At 37.9% G+C, this 18890-nt stretch overlaps 1 protein-coding gene across 5 annotated transcripts in view; it reads left to right on the top strand.

The window, feature by feature from the left end:
* Positions 1-18890, top strand: part of RXFP1 (relaxin family peptide receptor 1) — a 112522-nt gene that overhangs the window by 20476 nt on the left and 73156 nt on the right. For all 5 annotated transcript variants that reach the window (XM_077761454.1, XM_077761451.1, XM_077761452.1 and 2 more), the window contains exon 2: positions 16910-17047. In XM_077761454.1, coding sequence (XP_077617580.1) covers positions 16910-17047 — 138 coding nt within the window. The remainder of the gene's footprint in view (positions 1-16909; positions 17048-18890) is intronic.

Consider the following 18890-nt stretch of genomic DNA (forward strand, 5'->3'; position numbering starts at 1 on the left):
TCGAGCCCTGCGTCGGGCTTTGTGTTGACACCTCAGAGCCTGGAGCCTGCTTCAGATTCGGTGTCTCCCTCTCTCTCTGCCCCTCCCCCGCTCACTCTCTGTCTCTGTTTCTCAAAACAAAATAAAGACATAAAAAAAATTTTTTTAATTGTCCTAATTATGACCTTTATAGAAAAAACATAATTTTTTTTTTAATCCAGGCTCCAATCCAGGATCACACCTTGCATTCAGCAGCCACAGCTCTGTAGTCTCCTTTAATCTGAAGACAATGACGAGAGTTTTGAAGAATGTTGTTATGTAGAACATTCTCAGTTTGGGTTTGTCTGATTCAAGGATATGCTTTTACAAATACCTAAAATAATGCCTTCTGCGAACACAAGACCATTAACCAAAGTTGTCACAGAAATACACCAGAGGAAAGGTACATGCTCTGTTTGGAGGCCAATCTCCTGTTAAAGATCCTCTTTATATTACAAGATTTTTTATTCGTTCAAATAGGGCTCACAGAACTTGCTTCCATATGTTACTTGTTCTTTTCATTGTCACACTTATCTATCATGAATACTTTTCCAAGTCATTCTGAAGCCTTCACTCTAAACCCACACTTTGCCTTCACCTGTTGGCAATCATTTTCATTTTCCTAGGTTCCTTTACTACCTACACTCATAGTTCTCTTGCCCCCAGGAAGGGAGTCTGTATCACTATTTACATCAGTCCCTTCTGTATCAAAAATGCATTCTAGGTGCTGCAAAGAGAAGGACCAAGCAGCAATGGCTTAAACAATTAAGAGGTTATTTTTCTCACATGAACACTATCCAGCAGTAAGTGCTTACTGGCTCTGAATCAGCTGTTCAGTCATACCATTAGGATCCTAGGCTCTACCTCTCACTCTACCATCTTTTGTGCATTGGTTACTGTGTTAAACACTTATCTGCTAATGCATGCAAAGATGATGGCTGTAGCACCAGATATTTTTTCAAGTAATTTTTTTGTTTAGTTTATTTATTTATTTATTTATTTATTTATTTATTTATTTAGAGAGAGAGAAAGAGCAAGAGAGAGAGAGAGAAAGAGAGAATGGGAATCCCAAGCAGGCTCCTCACCATCAGCATAGAGCCCCATGTGGGGCTCAAACTCACAAACCATGAGATCATGACCTGAGCTGAAACCAAGAGTCAGATGTTTAACCTGACTGAGCCACCCAGACATCCCTGTAGCACCAGATATTAAGTCTGTGTTCAAAGCAGGAAGAAAGGAAAACTTGACAGGAAGCTCCATCTTTCCCTTTCTAGCAGGAAAGCAATAGCTTTTCCAGAAATTCCTCAAGAAGACTTCTACTTCTTAAATCTCATTGGTAGGTGTTTGGTCATATAGTGCACCTGACTGCCAAGGAAATAGAGAACACAGGAAATAGAAGTACCATTATTGTTGAGGCCAGTCATCTCATCTTCCATTATTGAACACATTGTCACCACAAAAAAGGTGGGGGAGGGGATTCCATTATGAAAAGAAGGGAGAAAAAGAAATAGATAATAAGCAGACAACTAGAAGTTCTACTGTCTCTTCCCAATCACTATTTAACTATGTCCATTCTCTACTTCTCAGTTTCATTCAATATTTCTTCCCAATTTTTCTTCATGTATCTTCTCTCCCTAATACTTCCCCTTGAAAGATAAACTTTTAAACATTTTTATGAACATTTTATCTTCCATCCAGAGCCAAATAATATTGCAACAGCTGGTACTTCCTCTTCTCTCAACATTTGAGGAGACCTGACATCCAGCTAGATGAAGTGACTTGCCCAAATTTGCCCATCAATTTAGAGGCATGGCCGAGAATAAAATATAAATCTGCTGAACATCAGTATTGGCTCTGAGTATCAGACTATATGGTACATAATTTTCCACTTTGTTCTGTTTGTTCCCTTTTGCCCACACCTTGGCCACTTTAAATATAAAGTTCTCCACAAAGATTCATCAATTCAATTGTTTATTTCCGGAAACTTGTCAAAAAGGAAAGATAATGAGAATTGTATTTCCCCCCTTTTAAGTTTTTATTTACTCTCTAAATATGAGTAAATATAAATGAGGAGAAACCAGGGTAAAAAATCATTGCCTTCACCGGAAACCATTGCTCCATATGAACCATGAGTCTATATTTATAAACCTGCCATCTCCAATACATCTGCCAAGAAACAATAAGAAAATATCTATTTAGATGCATTATATTTGTCTTTGACCTTCGGGGAAATATCTGAGAATACCCAGAGAAACACAAATATAAAATACCCTCATGAAGTAGTATCTCATCCTTGCACTGAAAGATTTCAAAAGAAACAGAGTTCACCCAGAAATCAAAAAATAAGTCAGTCAGAAAGTATAACTGATCATGAAGGGTAAGATTTAGAAAAAGAAGAAATGCAGGGACACCGTCATAAGCCAAAAAAGGAAGGCCAAAATCTAATTAATTTTTCAGGGGCTCATGAGCAGGTTAATATGGGGGAATGAGAAGAGGCATCATGGTTAAGAACACATGCTCCGAAATGAGTTGGCTGGCAGTTCTGAATCAGTTTTGCCACTCAAGTTCAGTGATCCCTAGCAACTTACTCTTCTATGCCTTCTCTTCTAAACTGTAAAGTCATGATAACATTAATAATTATTTAATGAAATTATTATGAGGATAAATTGAAGCAAGTCCTGTAAAATGCTTAACCTAGGGCCTAACATTATAAGTGCTCAAAAACATGAAAGAAAGAATTGCCGATTAGAGCAAAAGTTTAAAGTAAAGGATTTTTAGGTTTAAAAAGGTAGTCTATGGTGACTTGGGGCCACTTTGGCTATAAGGCTAAACTGTGATCAAAAGGAAACCATTAAATATTTATTACCTGGACATGATATCATACAGATTGGAATCAGTTGAGACAGTAGGAATGGAAATGAGGTGTTGAATGGAAGAGCTATTAAGAAATACAACTGCCCTTCACTCTCCTGCACTGTTGGTGGGAATGTAAACTGGTGCAGCCCCTCTGGAANGAAATACAACTGCCCTTGATTTAAGATCTCTATTTCTTGGCTGCACTACTAAAGAAATCAATAAAGCTGACTGCTGTTGTACCAGTGAGTAGGAATGAAATGTGATGGTTGGATAGTCAAGAAAACAGTTTTGTCATAGCCTGAGAAATATGCTAGAAGTGCATAAGTTAAAAAATTCAGAAACCTTGGCTACTCTCTGTGTTGGGAAATATGTGCATCCATTCAGTGAATTCGTACTGAACACTTCTTACGGCACAATACTGAGCTCTAAGAAATGTTTACAGTAACATCTCACCCAACTGAAGATCACATATCCTAGAACCCCCAAATTTTTCATTCTTGAGGTGCCTAGTAGCTCAGTTGCTTAAGCATTAGACTCTTGATATCATTTCAGGTCATGATCTCATGGTTTGTTAGATAGAACCCTGCATCAGGCTCTGAACTGGCAATGCAGAGCCTGCTTGGAATTCTCTCTTTCTCTCTCTCTCTGCCCCTCCCCCATTTGCTCTCTCTCTCTCTCTTTCTCTCTCAACATAAGAAAACATTAAAAAAAATTTAATTTTGATTCTTAAAAACCATTAAAAGACAAAAGGAGAAGAAAAAAGTCTTGTCCTTTTCAGGATCTCATTCATAGCATACTCACTCATTCTTCACACGGAAGTTAACCATATCTGAGTATTTATATTTGTAGCTACAGATGGTTCAAAGTAAAAAATTAGAAATGATAATGAAGGTACTGAGACTACAGAGGCAAACAAATTAACGATGGGTGATGCAACACCTGGTGAAGAATTATGGAGAAAAAGTATACAAAGTTGACAACTCTAAACACAAAAGTCTGGTCTCAGGTAGTTTAGAAAGGAAAGAAATGGATCCATTACTTGAAGTAGAAGATGTAATGAGAATAGCAAATAGAAAGCGCAACTACTTCACTTCTCTTTTGCCTCCATTATTTCAGGAAAAATAATCTTCGCATGGAGAGGGTAGAACAAATATTTTTTCAGGGTTAAGCAATCGGAGTAAATGAGGAGAAAGAAAAAAAGCTCATCACTGCTTTCATGAGTCAAAATCACTTTTCCAAACCGAGACACAGTGAAGTGTGCCACCAGGACTTAAAGATGAAAGTATTGAGCCACTGAGGTTACTCTCTGAAGGACTGGGGGGAACTGGGAAATGATCTGGATTGTTTTACAAGTGGGCTTTATTACTTACAGTCTAATGAGTTTTATTTAATCCTTGGAAAATTAAATAGTTGGCTTTGTAACACACACACACACACACAAATCACAGAAGTCTGTGGTCAGATGTATAGTATACAAGTCCCCTCAAAGGGCCTCAAAGGCATTCTTGCACTGTTCAACATGATAACCCAAATTCACAAAGTAAGATTAGGATTGTATTCAATAGCTTCCCAACACTTTAGAGGTAAAGCTAAACACAAAAATTATATCACAAACACTGGTATAGAAACTTTTTGACAAGTTTTGCTAAAAGGGGGAGACAAAAATGGAAATGGAACTAGTATGGGAAATGGGATCAGGAAATTATTTTTCTCTTGTCTTGTTTTGTTTTATTTTGTTTTGTTTTTAAGAAGGGAGATGTAAGAGTACATTTTCAGACTGTTGAGAATGAACCAGGAGAGAGGTAAAAATTTATAAGGCTTAGTGAGGAGAAGGAACCACTGGAATGTGTCCTGAGTAGGAGAAAGGAGGGGGTGCCTGGTGCTCAGGGGAAAGGCCAACTTTCAGCAAGAGCAAAGAGGGTTCACCCATAACAAGGGTGAAGGGCATGTGAGGACGACCTGTGTGGAGATGCAGCAGAGGGATCAATGGGGCCCCTCGAAGCAGCTTTAAGAGCCCCCCAACATTTGGGCCCTATTATGAAATGAATCATGTGCTTTTCTCCTGTCAAGCTTCGCTACACAAGTGCAGGCCTAAGAGAAACAGAACTGGATAGAACTGAAGTTATGGCTTTGCCATGAAAGTAAATCTGGAGAGGATATATTTCAAATGCTGCAAATCAACAACATCCAGACTCATGAATCTCAACTATTCTGTTTAAAGAGCTACTATTTATTCCCTCAACGAGTTTTCAAATGCTTCCCAGGAATGGCCCATCACTGAGCATGCAGAATAAACCAAGTAGCTCTTTCCCAGAGATGCCAGATGAGCTAATCCTACACACTTTGCTTAAGGAGGTACCTTCTCCCAGAAAGGATTTGCACAGTAGAAGCCTGATAGCCTTTGAGTAGATAAACATTGGAATTCTTCTCAGTGATTCTGTAATTCTGTATACATTTTAAATATATTTTGAACTCCACAATGCTTGATTTAAATCAGCTTTTAAAAATATACACACAATGGAATATGCCATTTTTTAAATGTGACTCTAAGTCTACAATTTAGACACAAGTAAAACAGAAGCAGTACAACTCCTTTTAGACACTTAGGGGCAGAATAATGGAATTTCATTTCTCAATAAATGAAATTAATCCAAATGCCCACTCCTGCATATGACAGAAAACCTAATGTAATCCAATCACTTATTTTCTTCCCACTACTTTTTCCCCTTCAGCATCTTTGGGTTAATATTTTGCCAATTCAAAGCCCCCCCACCTTCTCTGTCTCCTTCTCTTCTCTCCTTTCCAGGATTGGCCAAAGGTGGGCCATAGCTTCTGTGTCATCTAGACTGTGGTGGGAGGGGCTTCTGCTTTGGGTCCTTCTTTCACTGCTGGATCAGTCACACAGGAAATCACATTCATGGTCCTCTGGACCCTTCATATCTGGTCTGAGGGCTCCTCTCTAGATGTCTGTCTTGCAGTCTGCTTCACATGGGCGAGTCTGCATCCTCCTCCTCCCGCTCATACAACCTCTCTGAGTTGGCTAGCTTCTTGGCTACTTTTGTCCCCTTTGCTGAACACTGTAAACATCAGGACACTCTTCCATTCCAGTACAGGATTTTGATTTCATAAAATAAGAGACTGTAAAAGGAGCCCTTGGGTCTCTGTCCTTAAACACATCACATCTCCTTTTTATTCTACTGTGGCTAAACCTGTGGTGGGGGGTGAAGAAGGTCCACTGAGATTTGTGATCTCTTCACTCACCCAAGGCACAATTTCCTACTTTTTTAAAGGTTTTGTGGGATTTTTAAAAATGTTTATTTACTTATTGTTGAGAGGGAGAGAGAGAGAGAGAGAGAGAGCAAGGGGAGAGGCAGAGAGAGAATCCCAAATAGGCTCCACACTGTCAGCAGAGCCAGACACGGGAGCTCAAACTCCTGAACTGTGAGATCATGACCTGAGTTGAAGTCTAGACACTTAACCAACTGAGCCACCCAGGAGCCCCTCCTACTACTTTTTGGTCCTCTCTCCAGATTGTTTCTTTGGTCCTAGCCCAGGGGAATGGACGTTCCTTCCAATCCATTTCCTCCTGCTTCTGAGAAATTCTTTTTTTTTTTTTTTTACAAATAGTTTGTTGTCAAATTAGTTTCCACATAACACCCAGTGCTCATCCCCACAAGTGCCCTCCTCCATGCCCACCCCCGCTCCCCCCATCCATCAGTCCTCAGTTTTTGTCCGACAAATTCTTATATCTTTGGGAGGCAGGAAAATTGTCTCATCATATGCTGAATCAGTCAAGGTTCTTCCAAAGAAAAAGCAGCAGTAGGATATATATTATTTTTATTTTTATCTATCTATCTATCTATCTATCTATCTATACATATATATAGTGACTCTTATATTTATATTATTTGCATATATACTCATATACATATGTATGTACATACATTATTAGAATAATAGATTTAGATATATAGCGATTCATTTCAATGAATTGGCTTGCTCAGTTGTGGGGTCTGGCTGTACAAGTCTGAAATCCATAAGGCTAGAAACTCTCAGGAAGGAGTTAACACTGTAATTCACAAGTAGAATTGCTTCTTCCTCAGAGAAACCTCAATTTCTGCTCTTAAGGCTTTCAAATGATTGGATGAGGCCCACCCACATTATCAAGGATAATCTTTTTTACTTAAAGTGATCGTGGATATTAAACACATTTACATAATGCCTTCACAGTAATGCCTAGATTAGTGCTGGAATGAAAAACTACCTACAATCAGCTAACCAAGTTAACACTAAGAATAACCATCACCTATGGGTTCTCACTCTGTGGTTTATGTATGAACTCTATGTTCTAAGTCCTCCACACAAATCAGCCTCTGAAACCTAAAGGGAAAGAAACTTCCTTTCTTTTCAAAATTTTGGCTTTTGCAATGGAAATTCCAGCTTTCAATAATAATGCTTCATTTAGGGGTAACTGGGTGGCGCAGTTGGTTGAGCGTCTGACTCTTGATTTCGGCTCAGGTCATGGTCTCACAGAGGTGAGATCAAGTCCCACATCAGACTCTGTGCTGAGCAGGGAAACTACTGAAGATTCTCCTTCTCTCTCCCTCTGCCCTTCCCCTACTTGTGCACGGTCGCTCCCTCTCTCCCACCGTCCCTCTCTTTTTCTCTCTCTCTCCCTCTCTCTAAAAAAATAATACTTCATCTAAAAGTTTGTAAGTTAATTCCGGTAGTAATGTATTCCTTGGTTCTCAGTTATACTTGCCCACCTCATGAAGCAATGAGTATCACTGAAATGAGCAAAGAGCCTGTGCAAGAACAACAACAACAACAACAACAACAAAATTCAGGGTAAAAAAACTTCAGTCACTATTTTTAAAGCTTATCTCACCAATTTATAAGACCCCCACATATAAGCCAAGATGTTTTTTTCCTTCTCCAAATTTTTATTTAACTTCATGTTAGTTAACATACAGTATAATATTAGTGTCCGGTGGAGAATTTAATGATTCATCACTTACAACACCGAGTGCCCATCACCATAAGTGCCCCCCTCAATGCCCATCAACCTTCTCACCCATCACCTTGCCCACCTCCCCCCTGGTAATCATCAGTTTGTTCTCTATAGTTAAGAGTCTGTTTCTTGGTTTGCCTCTTTCTTTTTTTCTCCCTTTCCTCATTTGTTTTGTTTCTTAAATTCCACATCTGAGTAAAAACATGGTATTTGTCTCTCTCTGACTTATTTCACTTAGTATAATACTCTCGGGCTCCATCCACATCATTGCAAATGGCAACTTTTCATTCTTTTTTATGACTAATATTCCATTATACACACACACACACACACACACCACATTTTCTTTATCCATCATCAGTCAGTGGACATTTGAGCTCTGTCCATACTTTGGCTTTTGTGATAGTGCTGCTATAAGATCGGGGTGCATGTATCTCTTTGAGTCAGTATTTTTTTTTATCCTTTGGATAAATACCTACTAGTGCAATTGCTGGGTTTTAACTTTTTGAGGAAGCTACATACTGTTTTCCAGAGTAGCTGCACCAGTTTGCATTCCCACCAGCAGCACAAGAGGGTTGCCCTTTCTCTGCATCCTTGTCAACATCTTATGTTTCCTATGTTGTTAATTTTAGCCATTCTGACAGGTGTGAGGTGATATCTCATTGCAGTCTTGATTTGTATTTCCCTGATGATGAGTGATGTTGAAGATCTTTTCATATGTCTGTTGGTCACCTGTTAAGTCCTCTTTGGAAAAATGTCTATTCATGTCTTCTGTCCATTTCTACACTGAGTTATTTATTTTTTGGGTATTGAGTTTGATGACTTTTTAAATTGTTTTTAATGTTTTATTATTTCTGAGAGAGGGAGAGAGACAGCATGAGCAGGGGAAGGACAGAGAGAGGGGGAGATACAGAATCCGAAACAGGCTCCAGGCTCTGAGCTGGCTGTCAGCACAGAGCCTGATGCGGGGCTCAAACCCATGAACCATAAGATCATGACCTAAGCCAAAGTCGGATGCTTAACCAACCATCAGGCACCTCTGATGAATTCTTTATAGAACTTTTGGAGAGTAACCCTTTATCAGATATTTCATTTGCAAATATCTTCTCCCATTTCATAGGTTGCCTTTTAATCTGTTGATTGTTTCCTCTGCTGTGCGAAAGATTTTTATCCTGATAAAATCCCAATAGTTCATTTTTGCTTTTGTTTCCCTTGCCTTGGGAGACATATCTAGTAAGAAGCTGTTACATAAGCCATGATATTTTTAAAAATCAGACAAATCTAATGGAAAGATATGAGCTTAAAAAAATTTAACATATTTTGTCTTGTTGTTTTAGGGCTTTTTTACCTTGATTTTTATGGGAAGTTAGTTGTCACCAGCATGTTCTTATGCTCTTCTAAGCTAATGATATAGAGAGAATATGAGTGGAATAGGACATGGACTATTGAGCTAGTGACAGTCAGTAGATAATGCTAATGAAAATTCAGGCAATCTCCAGTGAATTCAATTCACCACGTATCTTTCATTCTCATTCATTCATTTATTCATTCATTCACAAATATTTATTGCCATCTTATAATATGTTAAGCATGGGGAATGTGACCATGTCCTCAGAAAGCTTACAGAGGAGACATATGAGGACAGAAATTACAAGGTAGAGCAACGAGAGGCCATTGGAATGAGATATGTATAGAATGCTAAGAAACCAGTGAAGAGGTATACAACCCAGCCTAGAGAAGAATTAGATGCTTTCAAAAGAAGGTAATGCCTGAATCCTAAAGAAAACACAGGATGTTGACAACTAAATAAAGAACCCCTCATGCCTATTTACTATCTTTTTATTGGTAGAAAACAGCAATGTGCATGGCATATTTGGGGACTGCAAATAGTCAGTCCCTCAGTCAGTTCTGTGTGAGGCTTTCAGGTCAGACTGGAATCAAGACAGGCAATGATAGAGTTGTATTTTTTTGTTATTGTTGGTGGAAGAATGGTTTGTTTTAGTTGGAAAATGTTATTTTGGTTTTTTAGTCAATTGTAATTAACCTAGTGTTATATTAGTTTCAGGTGTACACTACAGTGATTCGACAATCCATACATTACTCAGTGATCTTTACAATAAGTGTACTCTTAATCCCCTTCCCCTAGAGAAAGACATAATTCTTGGGAAACCAAGTGTTTAATTTATCTGGAGGAGCGTAAATTATGAGAAAGATCATAATAGGGTATTTAAAATGAGAAACTGGGCTTGAAGCAGTAACATTCAGAAATATGGAGCACCTGGAGTTTTTTCAGAACACATGCATTTTTTTTTTTTGGCTAATTTTTCAGCTCTCTTGAGGTAGAGATGATTTAATTTTTTTCAAGGTTTTTTGTGTATACAGAGTACACACATCTCAAACTCTAAAATTTGAAGTCTAAAATGTTCTTTCCAAATAATATGTTCCTTAAAACATCTGTTTTGCTATTCAAAGATTCATGGAACTCGTTCAAGAAGCCTGAAAATATTTTGTGGCTGATTCTTTTACTATTGGCAGAATGTGCTTAAATTATCTATCCAATTTTTCAAAACCTCCAGAGCCTGTCTTAGTAACCCAACCCATTGTTTAATAATCCTTGTAGTTAAGAAATGATTCCTTCTAGGGGCGCCTAGGTGGCTCAGTCAGTTAAGCATCCAACTTCGGCTCGGGGCATGAACTCACAGTTCAGGAGTTCAAGTCCCGCGTTCAGCTCTGTGCTGACAACTCAGAGCCTGGAATCCGCTTGTGTCTCCCTCTCTCTCTGCCCCTCCTCCACTCGCACTGTCTCTCTCTCAAAAATACATAAACATTTAAAAATATTTTTAAGAAATGATTCTGTCTGCCTACCATGAGCATCCTCCCTACGACTAGTGGACATAACAATATGCAACCTCTTTCCCAATTGTTGACACAATAGCAGTCTTACCGTATCCAGACTCACAACAGTTGCACTGGTCCCTGTGTTTGGTAATGTCCATCTGCTTCTAAAACCTCTTAAAATCAATTAGAAAATCTGCACTAGAAGGATAAACAGCCACTGAACTAATCAATTGCCTGTTCTGCAAGTGAGCTCATGTGTTAGCCGTCTGCTGGCATGGAGTGTTTTCCTATTGATTCTTCACCAATGCCAACTCAACCTGGGCGCTACTGACATATTAGGACAGATAAATTTTTGTTTGGGGGAGTTTTCCTGTGCATTGCGAGGTGTTTAACAGCATCCTTGGAGTCTACCTTAATTAGATGCCAACAGCAACCTCCCAAGTTGTGACGTAAAAAAATGTCTCCAGACTTTGCCATTTGTCCCCTGGGGAACAAAATCATCCCCTATTAAGAACCACTGGTTCATAATACCTTACTTCAAAAGGTCTAAAGAAGCTAACTAATATTACAAATCAGGTTTTGAATCTATAGCTAAGAAACCAAATTTTCACATATTTGAATTGTCTGTAAATAACTTCAGATTATTTTTTATTAATATTAAAGGAATACTCGCTTTTAAAAAACAAGTCAAAATTTTCCTTTCTTAAAGATATAAACTGCAGAGTAAAATCTCCCATTTTTCCTGAAATTATTTGTCCCATTTCCCAAAGAGGACCACTGCTAACAGTTTGTTGTAAATATATCAGCATTTTATAAACACAAGTATTATGTAGCTTTTATTTTATATAAATAAGACCAAACAATACAGACTCTTGTTCAACATATATGAATATGTAGTTCTGAAACTACACCATGTAATTTATTAAACAATCCTCCACTACATCTTATATTTTTTTAAGTTTCTTCATTTATTTTTGAAAGAGAGAATGTGAGCAGGGGAAGTAGAGGGGCAGAGAGGGAGAGAGAGTCCTAAGCAGGCTGTGAGCTGTTGGGGCAGAGACTGACATGGGGCCCAATCTCACCAACTGTGAGATCATGACCAGAGCCAAAATCAAGAGTTGGATGCTTAACCAGCTGAGCCATGCAGGCACCTCTACATCTGATATTTTTATTATTTTTTTAAACGTCTTAAATAGTTATTGATAGTCATTATTTAAGATAGAAATTATCTTTTTTTAAATAAATGGACTGAATGGAGAGAAGTTTGTCTTTGTGTCTAGTTTGTGTGTGTGTGTGTGTATTTTACTTCCTAACAAGGTATTTAGTAAACTACCTCTATACTTTTGATGCTGTAATTATCTAAGAAAATAGAATATTGCATATTTTCCATAGACTGTGAAAAGGATTTCAAAGGCTACAAATAAGTTATAGAATCCAATGAAACTCCTATCTTAGTGTTTATACAAGTCATAGCTGTACAGAAACACAAGAAACATTTTAATTAAATGTACCAATTACACTCACTACTTTGTTTTAGTTTTTTTATTATAATTATTTTTTTTACAAATCGTTTATTGTCAAATTAGTTTCCACATAACACTCAGTGCTCATCCCCACAAGTGTCCTCCTCCATGCCCATCCCTCCTCCCCCCCACATCCATCAGTCCTCAGTTTTTGTCAGCATTCAAGAGTCTCTCATGGTTTGCCTCTCTCCCTTTCCCCCACCATTTCCGCCCTTCTTCTCCCCCTTGTTCCTCCGTCAAGTTCCTCCTAATCCTCCTATACGTGCAAACATATGATATTTGTCCTTCTCTGCCTGACTTATTTCGCTCAGCATAACACCCTCAAGGTCCATCCATGTTGCTACACATGGCCAGATTTCATTGTTTCTCATTGCCATGTAGTATTCCATGGTATAGATAAACCACATCTTCTTGATCCATTCATCTGTTGATGGACACTTAGGCTCTTTCCATGTTTTAGCTATTGTGGAGAGTGCTGCTATGAACATTGGGGTACACGTGCTCCTATGCCTCAGCATTTCTGTATCCCTTGGGTAAATTCCTAGCAGTGCTATTGCTGGGTCATAGGGGAGTTCTATTGTTAGTTTCCTGAGGAACCTCCACACTGTTTTCCAGAGGGGCTGTACCAGTTTACATTCCCACCAACAGTGTAGGAGGGTGCCCGTTTCTCCACATCCTCGCCAGCATCTAGAGTTCTCTGATTTGCTCATTTTAGCCACTCTGACTGGCGTGAGGTGGTATCTCAGTGTGGTTTTGATTTGTATTTCCCTGATGAGGAGGGATGCTGAGCATCGTTTCATGTGTCTGTTGGCCATCTGGATGTCCTCTTTGGAGAAGTGTCTGTTCATATCTTCTGCCCATTTCTTCACTGGGTTGTTTGTTTTTCAGGTGTGGAGTTTGGTGAGTTCCTTATAGAGTCTGGATATTAACCCTTTATCTGATATGTCATTTTCCCATTCCGTTGGTTGCCTATTAGTTTTGTGGGTTGTTTCCTTTGCTGTGCTCACTACTTTGTTTTAAATTTAACTGAACAGAGATGCCCTTAAGGCATTGACTTCAGAGCAACCATGTCAAAATTTTCCATATTCACATTTAAGTTTCCTATAGAGTAAGAGTCACAATTTCACTGAAGTTAGTGAGTGAAATTTTATGAGTTTCCTAGACAAAATTATAAGTGTTTGTGCATGTCTGACAAAGTCTATCAAAAAAGTAAAAGCTAAGTTTTATTCCATTAATGATAAATCACTAGGAACGTCACCTCCAAAAAGTATTAATTGAAACCCCTCAGACTTTAGTCCTGAGAGAAAAGAAAAGGGTTATTTAATAATGTTTGTTTGTGCAGACTCACCTCGGTTCCAACTTTCCATCTCCAGTGACAAGAATTGTTCTCCTGGTATGGAGGGAGGAAGGAGGTACCTTCACAAAGCGAAATTTATGCCCTACTTTTAGGCAGATAAAGGAAAGGCAGAGGGCTCTTGCTCTGTTTGCTTTTTTTCAATTGTCTTCATTTTAAAATAATATATATGCCAAGTGCCATATTTGGGGTGGCATAAGATGATCCCCTTCAACTTCCCCAAAATTTCCTATAACCGTCACTTACCAGCTCCCTACTCTATCGTTCTTTTCCTGAACAATTGATCTCTAAAGATATTTGGTGAACCTGAGAAAGGTATTCTGTGCTGGGTATGACAGAGGAGGACATGAGGACATTCCCCAGAGAGGAATTCTGGGGCCACACTGGGATAAGGAGGGTGTCCACAGAGGGAGCTGGTGCCTGGCATTCTATGTCAGATCTCTAACAGGGCAAGGAGAGGGCTCCTGTAGGAAATATGTCCATTACCGGGAGTCAGAACTAAATGGGGGTGAGGAGGGCAACTATGCAGGAACAGGATTTGTCAAGATTATAACTATATTAAGGATAATAGAAAGCACTTTCTCATTGTCAGAGAAGGGAGCTAGAGATACGTAAAGGGAGAAAACTAGACTGAAGCTTATGGTGTTGGCTAGGTATTGGACACCCCTCTACGCAATGCTTATTTTTTTAAGTTTATTTTTATTTATTTCAGTAGAGATATAGAAAAGCAAGTAAGAGAGTGACAGAGAGAGAGGGGAACAGAATACCAAGCAGACTCCACGTTGTCAGTGCAGAACCCCATGTGGGACCCAAACTCACAAATCATGAGATCGTGACCTAAATTGAAATTAAGAATTGGACCCTTAACCAACTGAGCCACCCAGGTGCCCCTACAAATATGCTTATTAATCACTAAGGCTAACTTAAGAGTGGAGAAGTTTTGGAGACATCACTCTAACCAAGTGACCAAAGTGATCATCAATAATGGGACAAATCAAAATCTTACATAACCTGACAGGTTGAAATAAGCATTACCTCTGTGAATTGCTTACCAAAGGTGCATAATGTAAACCTAATTTTGATGAGATGTCATACAACCAAAATTTAGAGACATTCTACAAAATACTTAACTTACAATCTTCAAAAGTGTTGAGGTCATGAAAGATAAGGAAAGACTAAGAAACTATTCCAGATCAAAGGAAACTAAAGAAATGGGACAATTAAATGCAAGGATTATAAACTAGATCCTTTTACTACAAAGGACATTTTTTGAACAGTATATGAAAAGTGTATGGATTCTGCGGTTTAAATGGTAGTGAGGTATCAATGTTAATTTCCTGATTTTGACAGTTCTAGCATGGTTATATAGGAGAACATACTTATTTAGAGGGGGAAAAAGCACAACCGAAGCTTTTAGGGGTAATAGAGCATCTAGTCAGGAACTTACTCTCAAAAGATTCAGGAGAAAAAATAATTATACTGTATTTGCAACTTTAAGTCTGAGATAATCTCAAAATAAAGTTATTTTTAAAATATCACTATTTAAGACTTTAAATATATCTTTTAAATCATAATGTTATGAAAATGTAGAACTAATTCATGACATAATTATTGAAGAGTTGTATCTGCTTTGAAATATAAACTTAAAAGATAGGACGTAGAAGCATAACATCCCTAAAAGTAAATTACTCAGAGAAGAATTTTCAAAACAGCAGCATAAAAACACAGGTGGGTATGTCTAGTCTAGTTAAAACAGCTTCCAATAGTGACTCTCAACTGAAGACTGACAATTCATCAAAGAATTTTTCTGAAGCCCTTGATTTATTTTTAAAGCTGTGTACCCAATGGTGGGCTCAAACTCACAAACCCAACATTGAGTCACATGCTCTACCAACTGAGCCAGCCAGGTGTCCCTAAAACCCTTGATTTTTAAATTTGTTCTTAAAAAATTAATAAAGAGATCAGAAGTCAGTTTCAACACAGATGACCTTATGTTACGTACACGTGAAGTCTCTGAAATGTGTGATGTTCCACCAGGGACATCCTATGGTATACAAATCCTTTGACTTCATTTTAATCAATTTGTTGAAAGACTATTGATAAATAATTTTTAAATAATTTCACAAGTGAGAACACTACTTACAACACAGCTTATTATTACATAGCTTTAACTATTTCCTTCATCAAATGATGTGCTCCGAAACAACTAAGTACAAGTCAAAACCTGACATTGCTAGGTTGCTTCTGTATAAAAATGTCACTTGCCTTGTTATTAAAATGTCCTGCTGCGTCTTACAAAGAAAATAGTCATTTTTGTTCTTTTCACGTCTTGATGACAGATCACAAATACATTTTTATATAATAAATGTTATTGATAATTCAAGCTATTCTGTTTTTATTTCTTATAATTGACGATATTCTAGAAAGTTCCAAACATGGACTAACTTGGTAAGGATAATAAGCAACAGAACTACCTTTGGAGTCTCCAATAATTTAAATTTTATATAAATCTGAGGTTTTTAAAATGGCATAGTTAACTTATATCCACACAAAAACCTGCATGTGGATGCGTATAGCAGCTTTATTCATAATCGCCCAAACTTGGATGAAACCAAGATGTCCTTCAGTAGGTAAAGATAAATAAACGATGGTACATTCAAACAATGGAATATTATTCGGTACTAAAAAGAAATTAGTTATTAAGCCAGAAAAAGACATAGAGGACCCTTAAATGGGTATCACTGAGTGAAAGAAGCCCATCTGAAAATTTGGGCGGGAACTTTGTTTCATTCAATGTGGTTTACACAAAATCTTGCACGGAGCCTAATGCGCAGGAACTACCCAGTCTGTGAGTGAGTAAGTGCATGCACTTTCCTGATGTTCTGTATTTCTTCTTGCTCTAGTACTAGAAGAGTCTTGATTCTGATTAAAAATTCAATAAATTCCTGATTTTTAAAACGATTGGCTAAAATATTTTTGAAAGAGAGAAGAAGGGATTGAGATAAACTGTAAAGTACGGGCAGACATTTCATAGAAAAAGAATGGGGATGGGGGACATTCCACATGGGAAACAGCATAAGAAAAGGCAAAGAAAGGAGAATCCTGGCATCTTCTGAGGACATGGGAAAGAACATCCCATCGGCGTGAGGTCCTTGGAAAACGGTTGGCATCAGGCTAGTAAGCAAGGTGAGGCTCCCACACAGTGGGCTGTACATGCCAGAATGAGACTACAGGTTTTAGGATACTCGGGAGAAAACCACTTGTGGCAAAGCCTTTGTATTAACCTTCTCTCCTCCATTTTCATCGCAGTCCTTCACGGAAGTGGTCAGGATGTCAAGTGCTCCCTCGGCTATTTCCCCTGTGGGAACATCACCAAGTGCTTGCCTCAGATTCTTCACTGCAATGGTGTGGATGACTGCGGCAACCAAGCGGATGAAGACAACTGCGGTGAGTGAAGCACTTGCAGCCACAGCAGGAACCAGGGCAAAATCACTTCAGGTGAAGTCGCTGAGACTGCTCACACCCAGAGAAAAGGGAAAAGAGAAAACTAAATTGAAAAACAAAATATATGTCACTTAAGGAACATACTTCTTTTATTAGCTTAAAACATCTATTCTTTTCTATGTGTTATCACCACCAATATTTTAGGAAAGTGGTGATTGTGCACATAGTATAGTTTTGTATCTCACAAACCCTTCCAGTTAACACTTTACAATCAGAATGGTGTAGGAATTGGGAATTTGGGCTCTGGAGACCAACTCTCTGGTTTGAATCTGGGTACAACAATGACCAATTATATAGCTTGAGAATGTTTCTAAACCTCTTTTTCCTTCACTTTCCTGATATTAGAAAAGGGTTTGGAAATTGTCCCTACACTAAGAGAATTCGGGAAGATTAAATGTAAGGGATTAGAAAAACGCAAGCATACAGCAGGTACTACCCAAGTGTGAACAGCTATTGCTCTTTCTTATCTTTTGCTTGTTACAATCCTTTTTTAAAAATTTTATTTAATTTTTTAAATTTATATCCAAGTTAGTTGGCATATTGTTTATGACAATTCTGATGGACAAATGAGACCTCCTAACAAAAAACAAACAGTAAGTCCAGCTCACCTATTATTTAACTAACAATCAAATTTATGACCTTATAAAGCCAATAAGTAGAGCTCTGAACAAATAGAACATCAGGAAAACTTGGCTTTTAGTCAGAATTTTGCTCAAATTTCTTTCTTTTTCTAGTATGTTATATTCATTTTTTCCCAAAATTTTAAATTCTAATTAGTTAAAATACAGTATAATATTGTTTTTAAAAGTAGAATTTAGTGATTCATCACTTACATATAACACTCAGTGTTCAACACAAGTGCTCTAATACCTGTCATCAATTTAGCCCATTCCCCCACCCACCTTCCCTCCATCAATCCGCAATTTGTTCTCTATCATAGAGTCTCTTATAGTTAGTTTCACTTGATCTTTTTCCTCCCTTCCCATATGATCATGTTTTGTCTCCTAACTTCCAAATAGGAGTGAAATCGTATGCTCTTTGTCTTTCTGTGCCTGACTTATTTCACTTAGCATGATAGTCTCTAGCTCCATCCATGTTGTTGCAAATGGCAAGATTTCATTGGTTTTTTTATTCAAATACTTATTTAAATTCTAGCTCATTTATATATAGTGTAGTATTGGTTCAGGAGTAGATTTTAGTGATTCATCATGTACATATAACACCAGTGCTCAACAAAATGAGTGCCTTCCTTAATACCTGTTACCCATTTAACTCATCCACCTCCTCCCCTCCAGCAACCTACCATTTGTTCTCTATAGTTAAGGCTCCTACGATTTTGCTTCACACCCTGTTTTTATCTTCTTATTTTACGTTCCTTTCCCCTATGTTCATCTCTCTTATTTCTTAAATTCCATATGAGTGAAATCATATGGTATTTGTTTTTCTCTGACTTATTTCTCTTAGCATAATACTCTCTAGTTCCATCCACATCATTGCATTTGGTAAGATTTCATTCTTTTAGATAGCTGAGTAATATTCCACCGTATATATATACCACATTGTCTTTATCATCATCAGTCAATGGGCATTGGGCTCTTTCCCTAATTTGGCTATTGCTGATAATGCTGCCAAGGGGTGCATGTCTCCCTTCAAAATCTGCATTTTTTAATCTTTTGGGTAAATACCCAGTAGTGCAATTGCTGGGTCATAGGGTAGTTCTAGTTTTACTTTTTGAGGAAGCTCCATACTGTTTTTCAGAGTGGCTGGACCAATATACATTTCCACC

Source organism: Crocuta crocuta, unplaced genomic scaffold, assembly GCF_008692635.1.
Source record: "Crocuta crocuta isolate KB4526 unplaced genomic scaffold, BGI_CrCroc_1.0 scaffold422, whole genome shotgun sequence".
Taxonomy (NCBI): domain Eukaryota; kingdom Metazoa; phylum Chordata; class Mammalia; order Carnivora; family Hyaenidae; genus Crocuta; species Crocuta crocuta.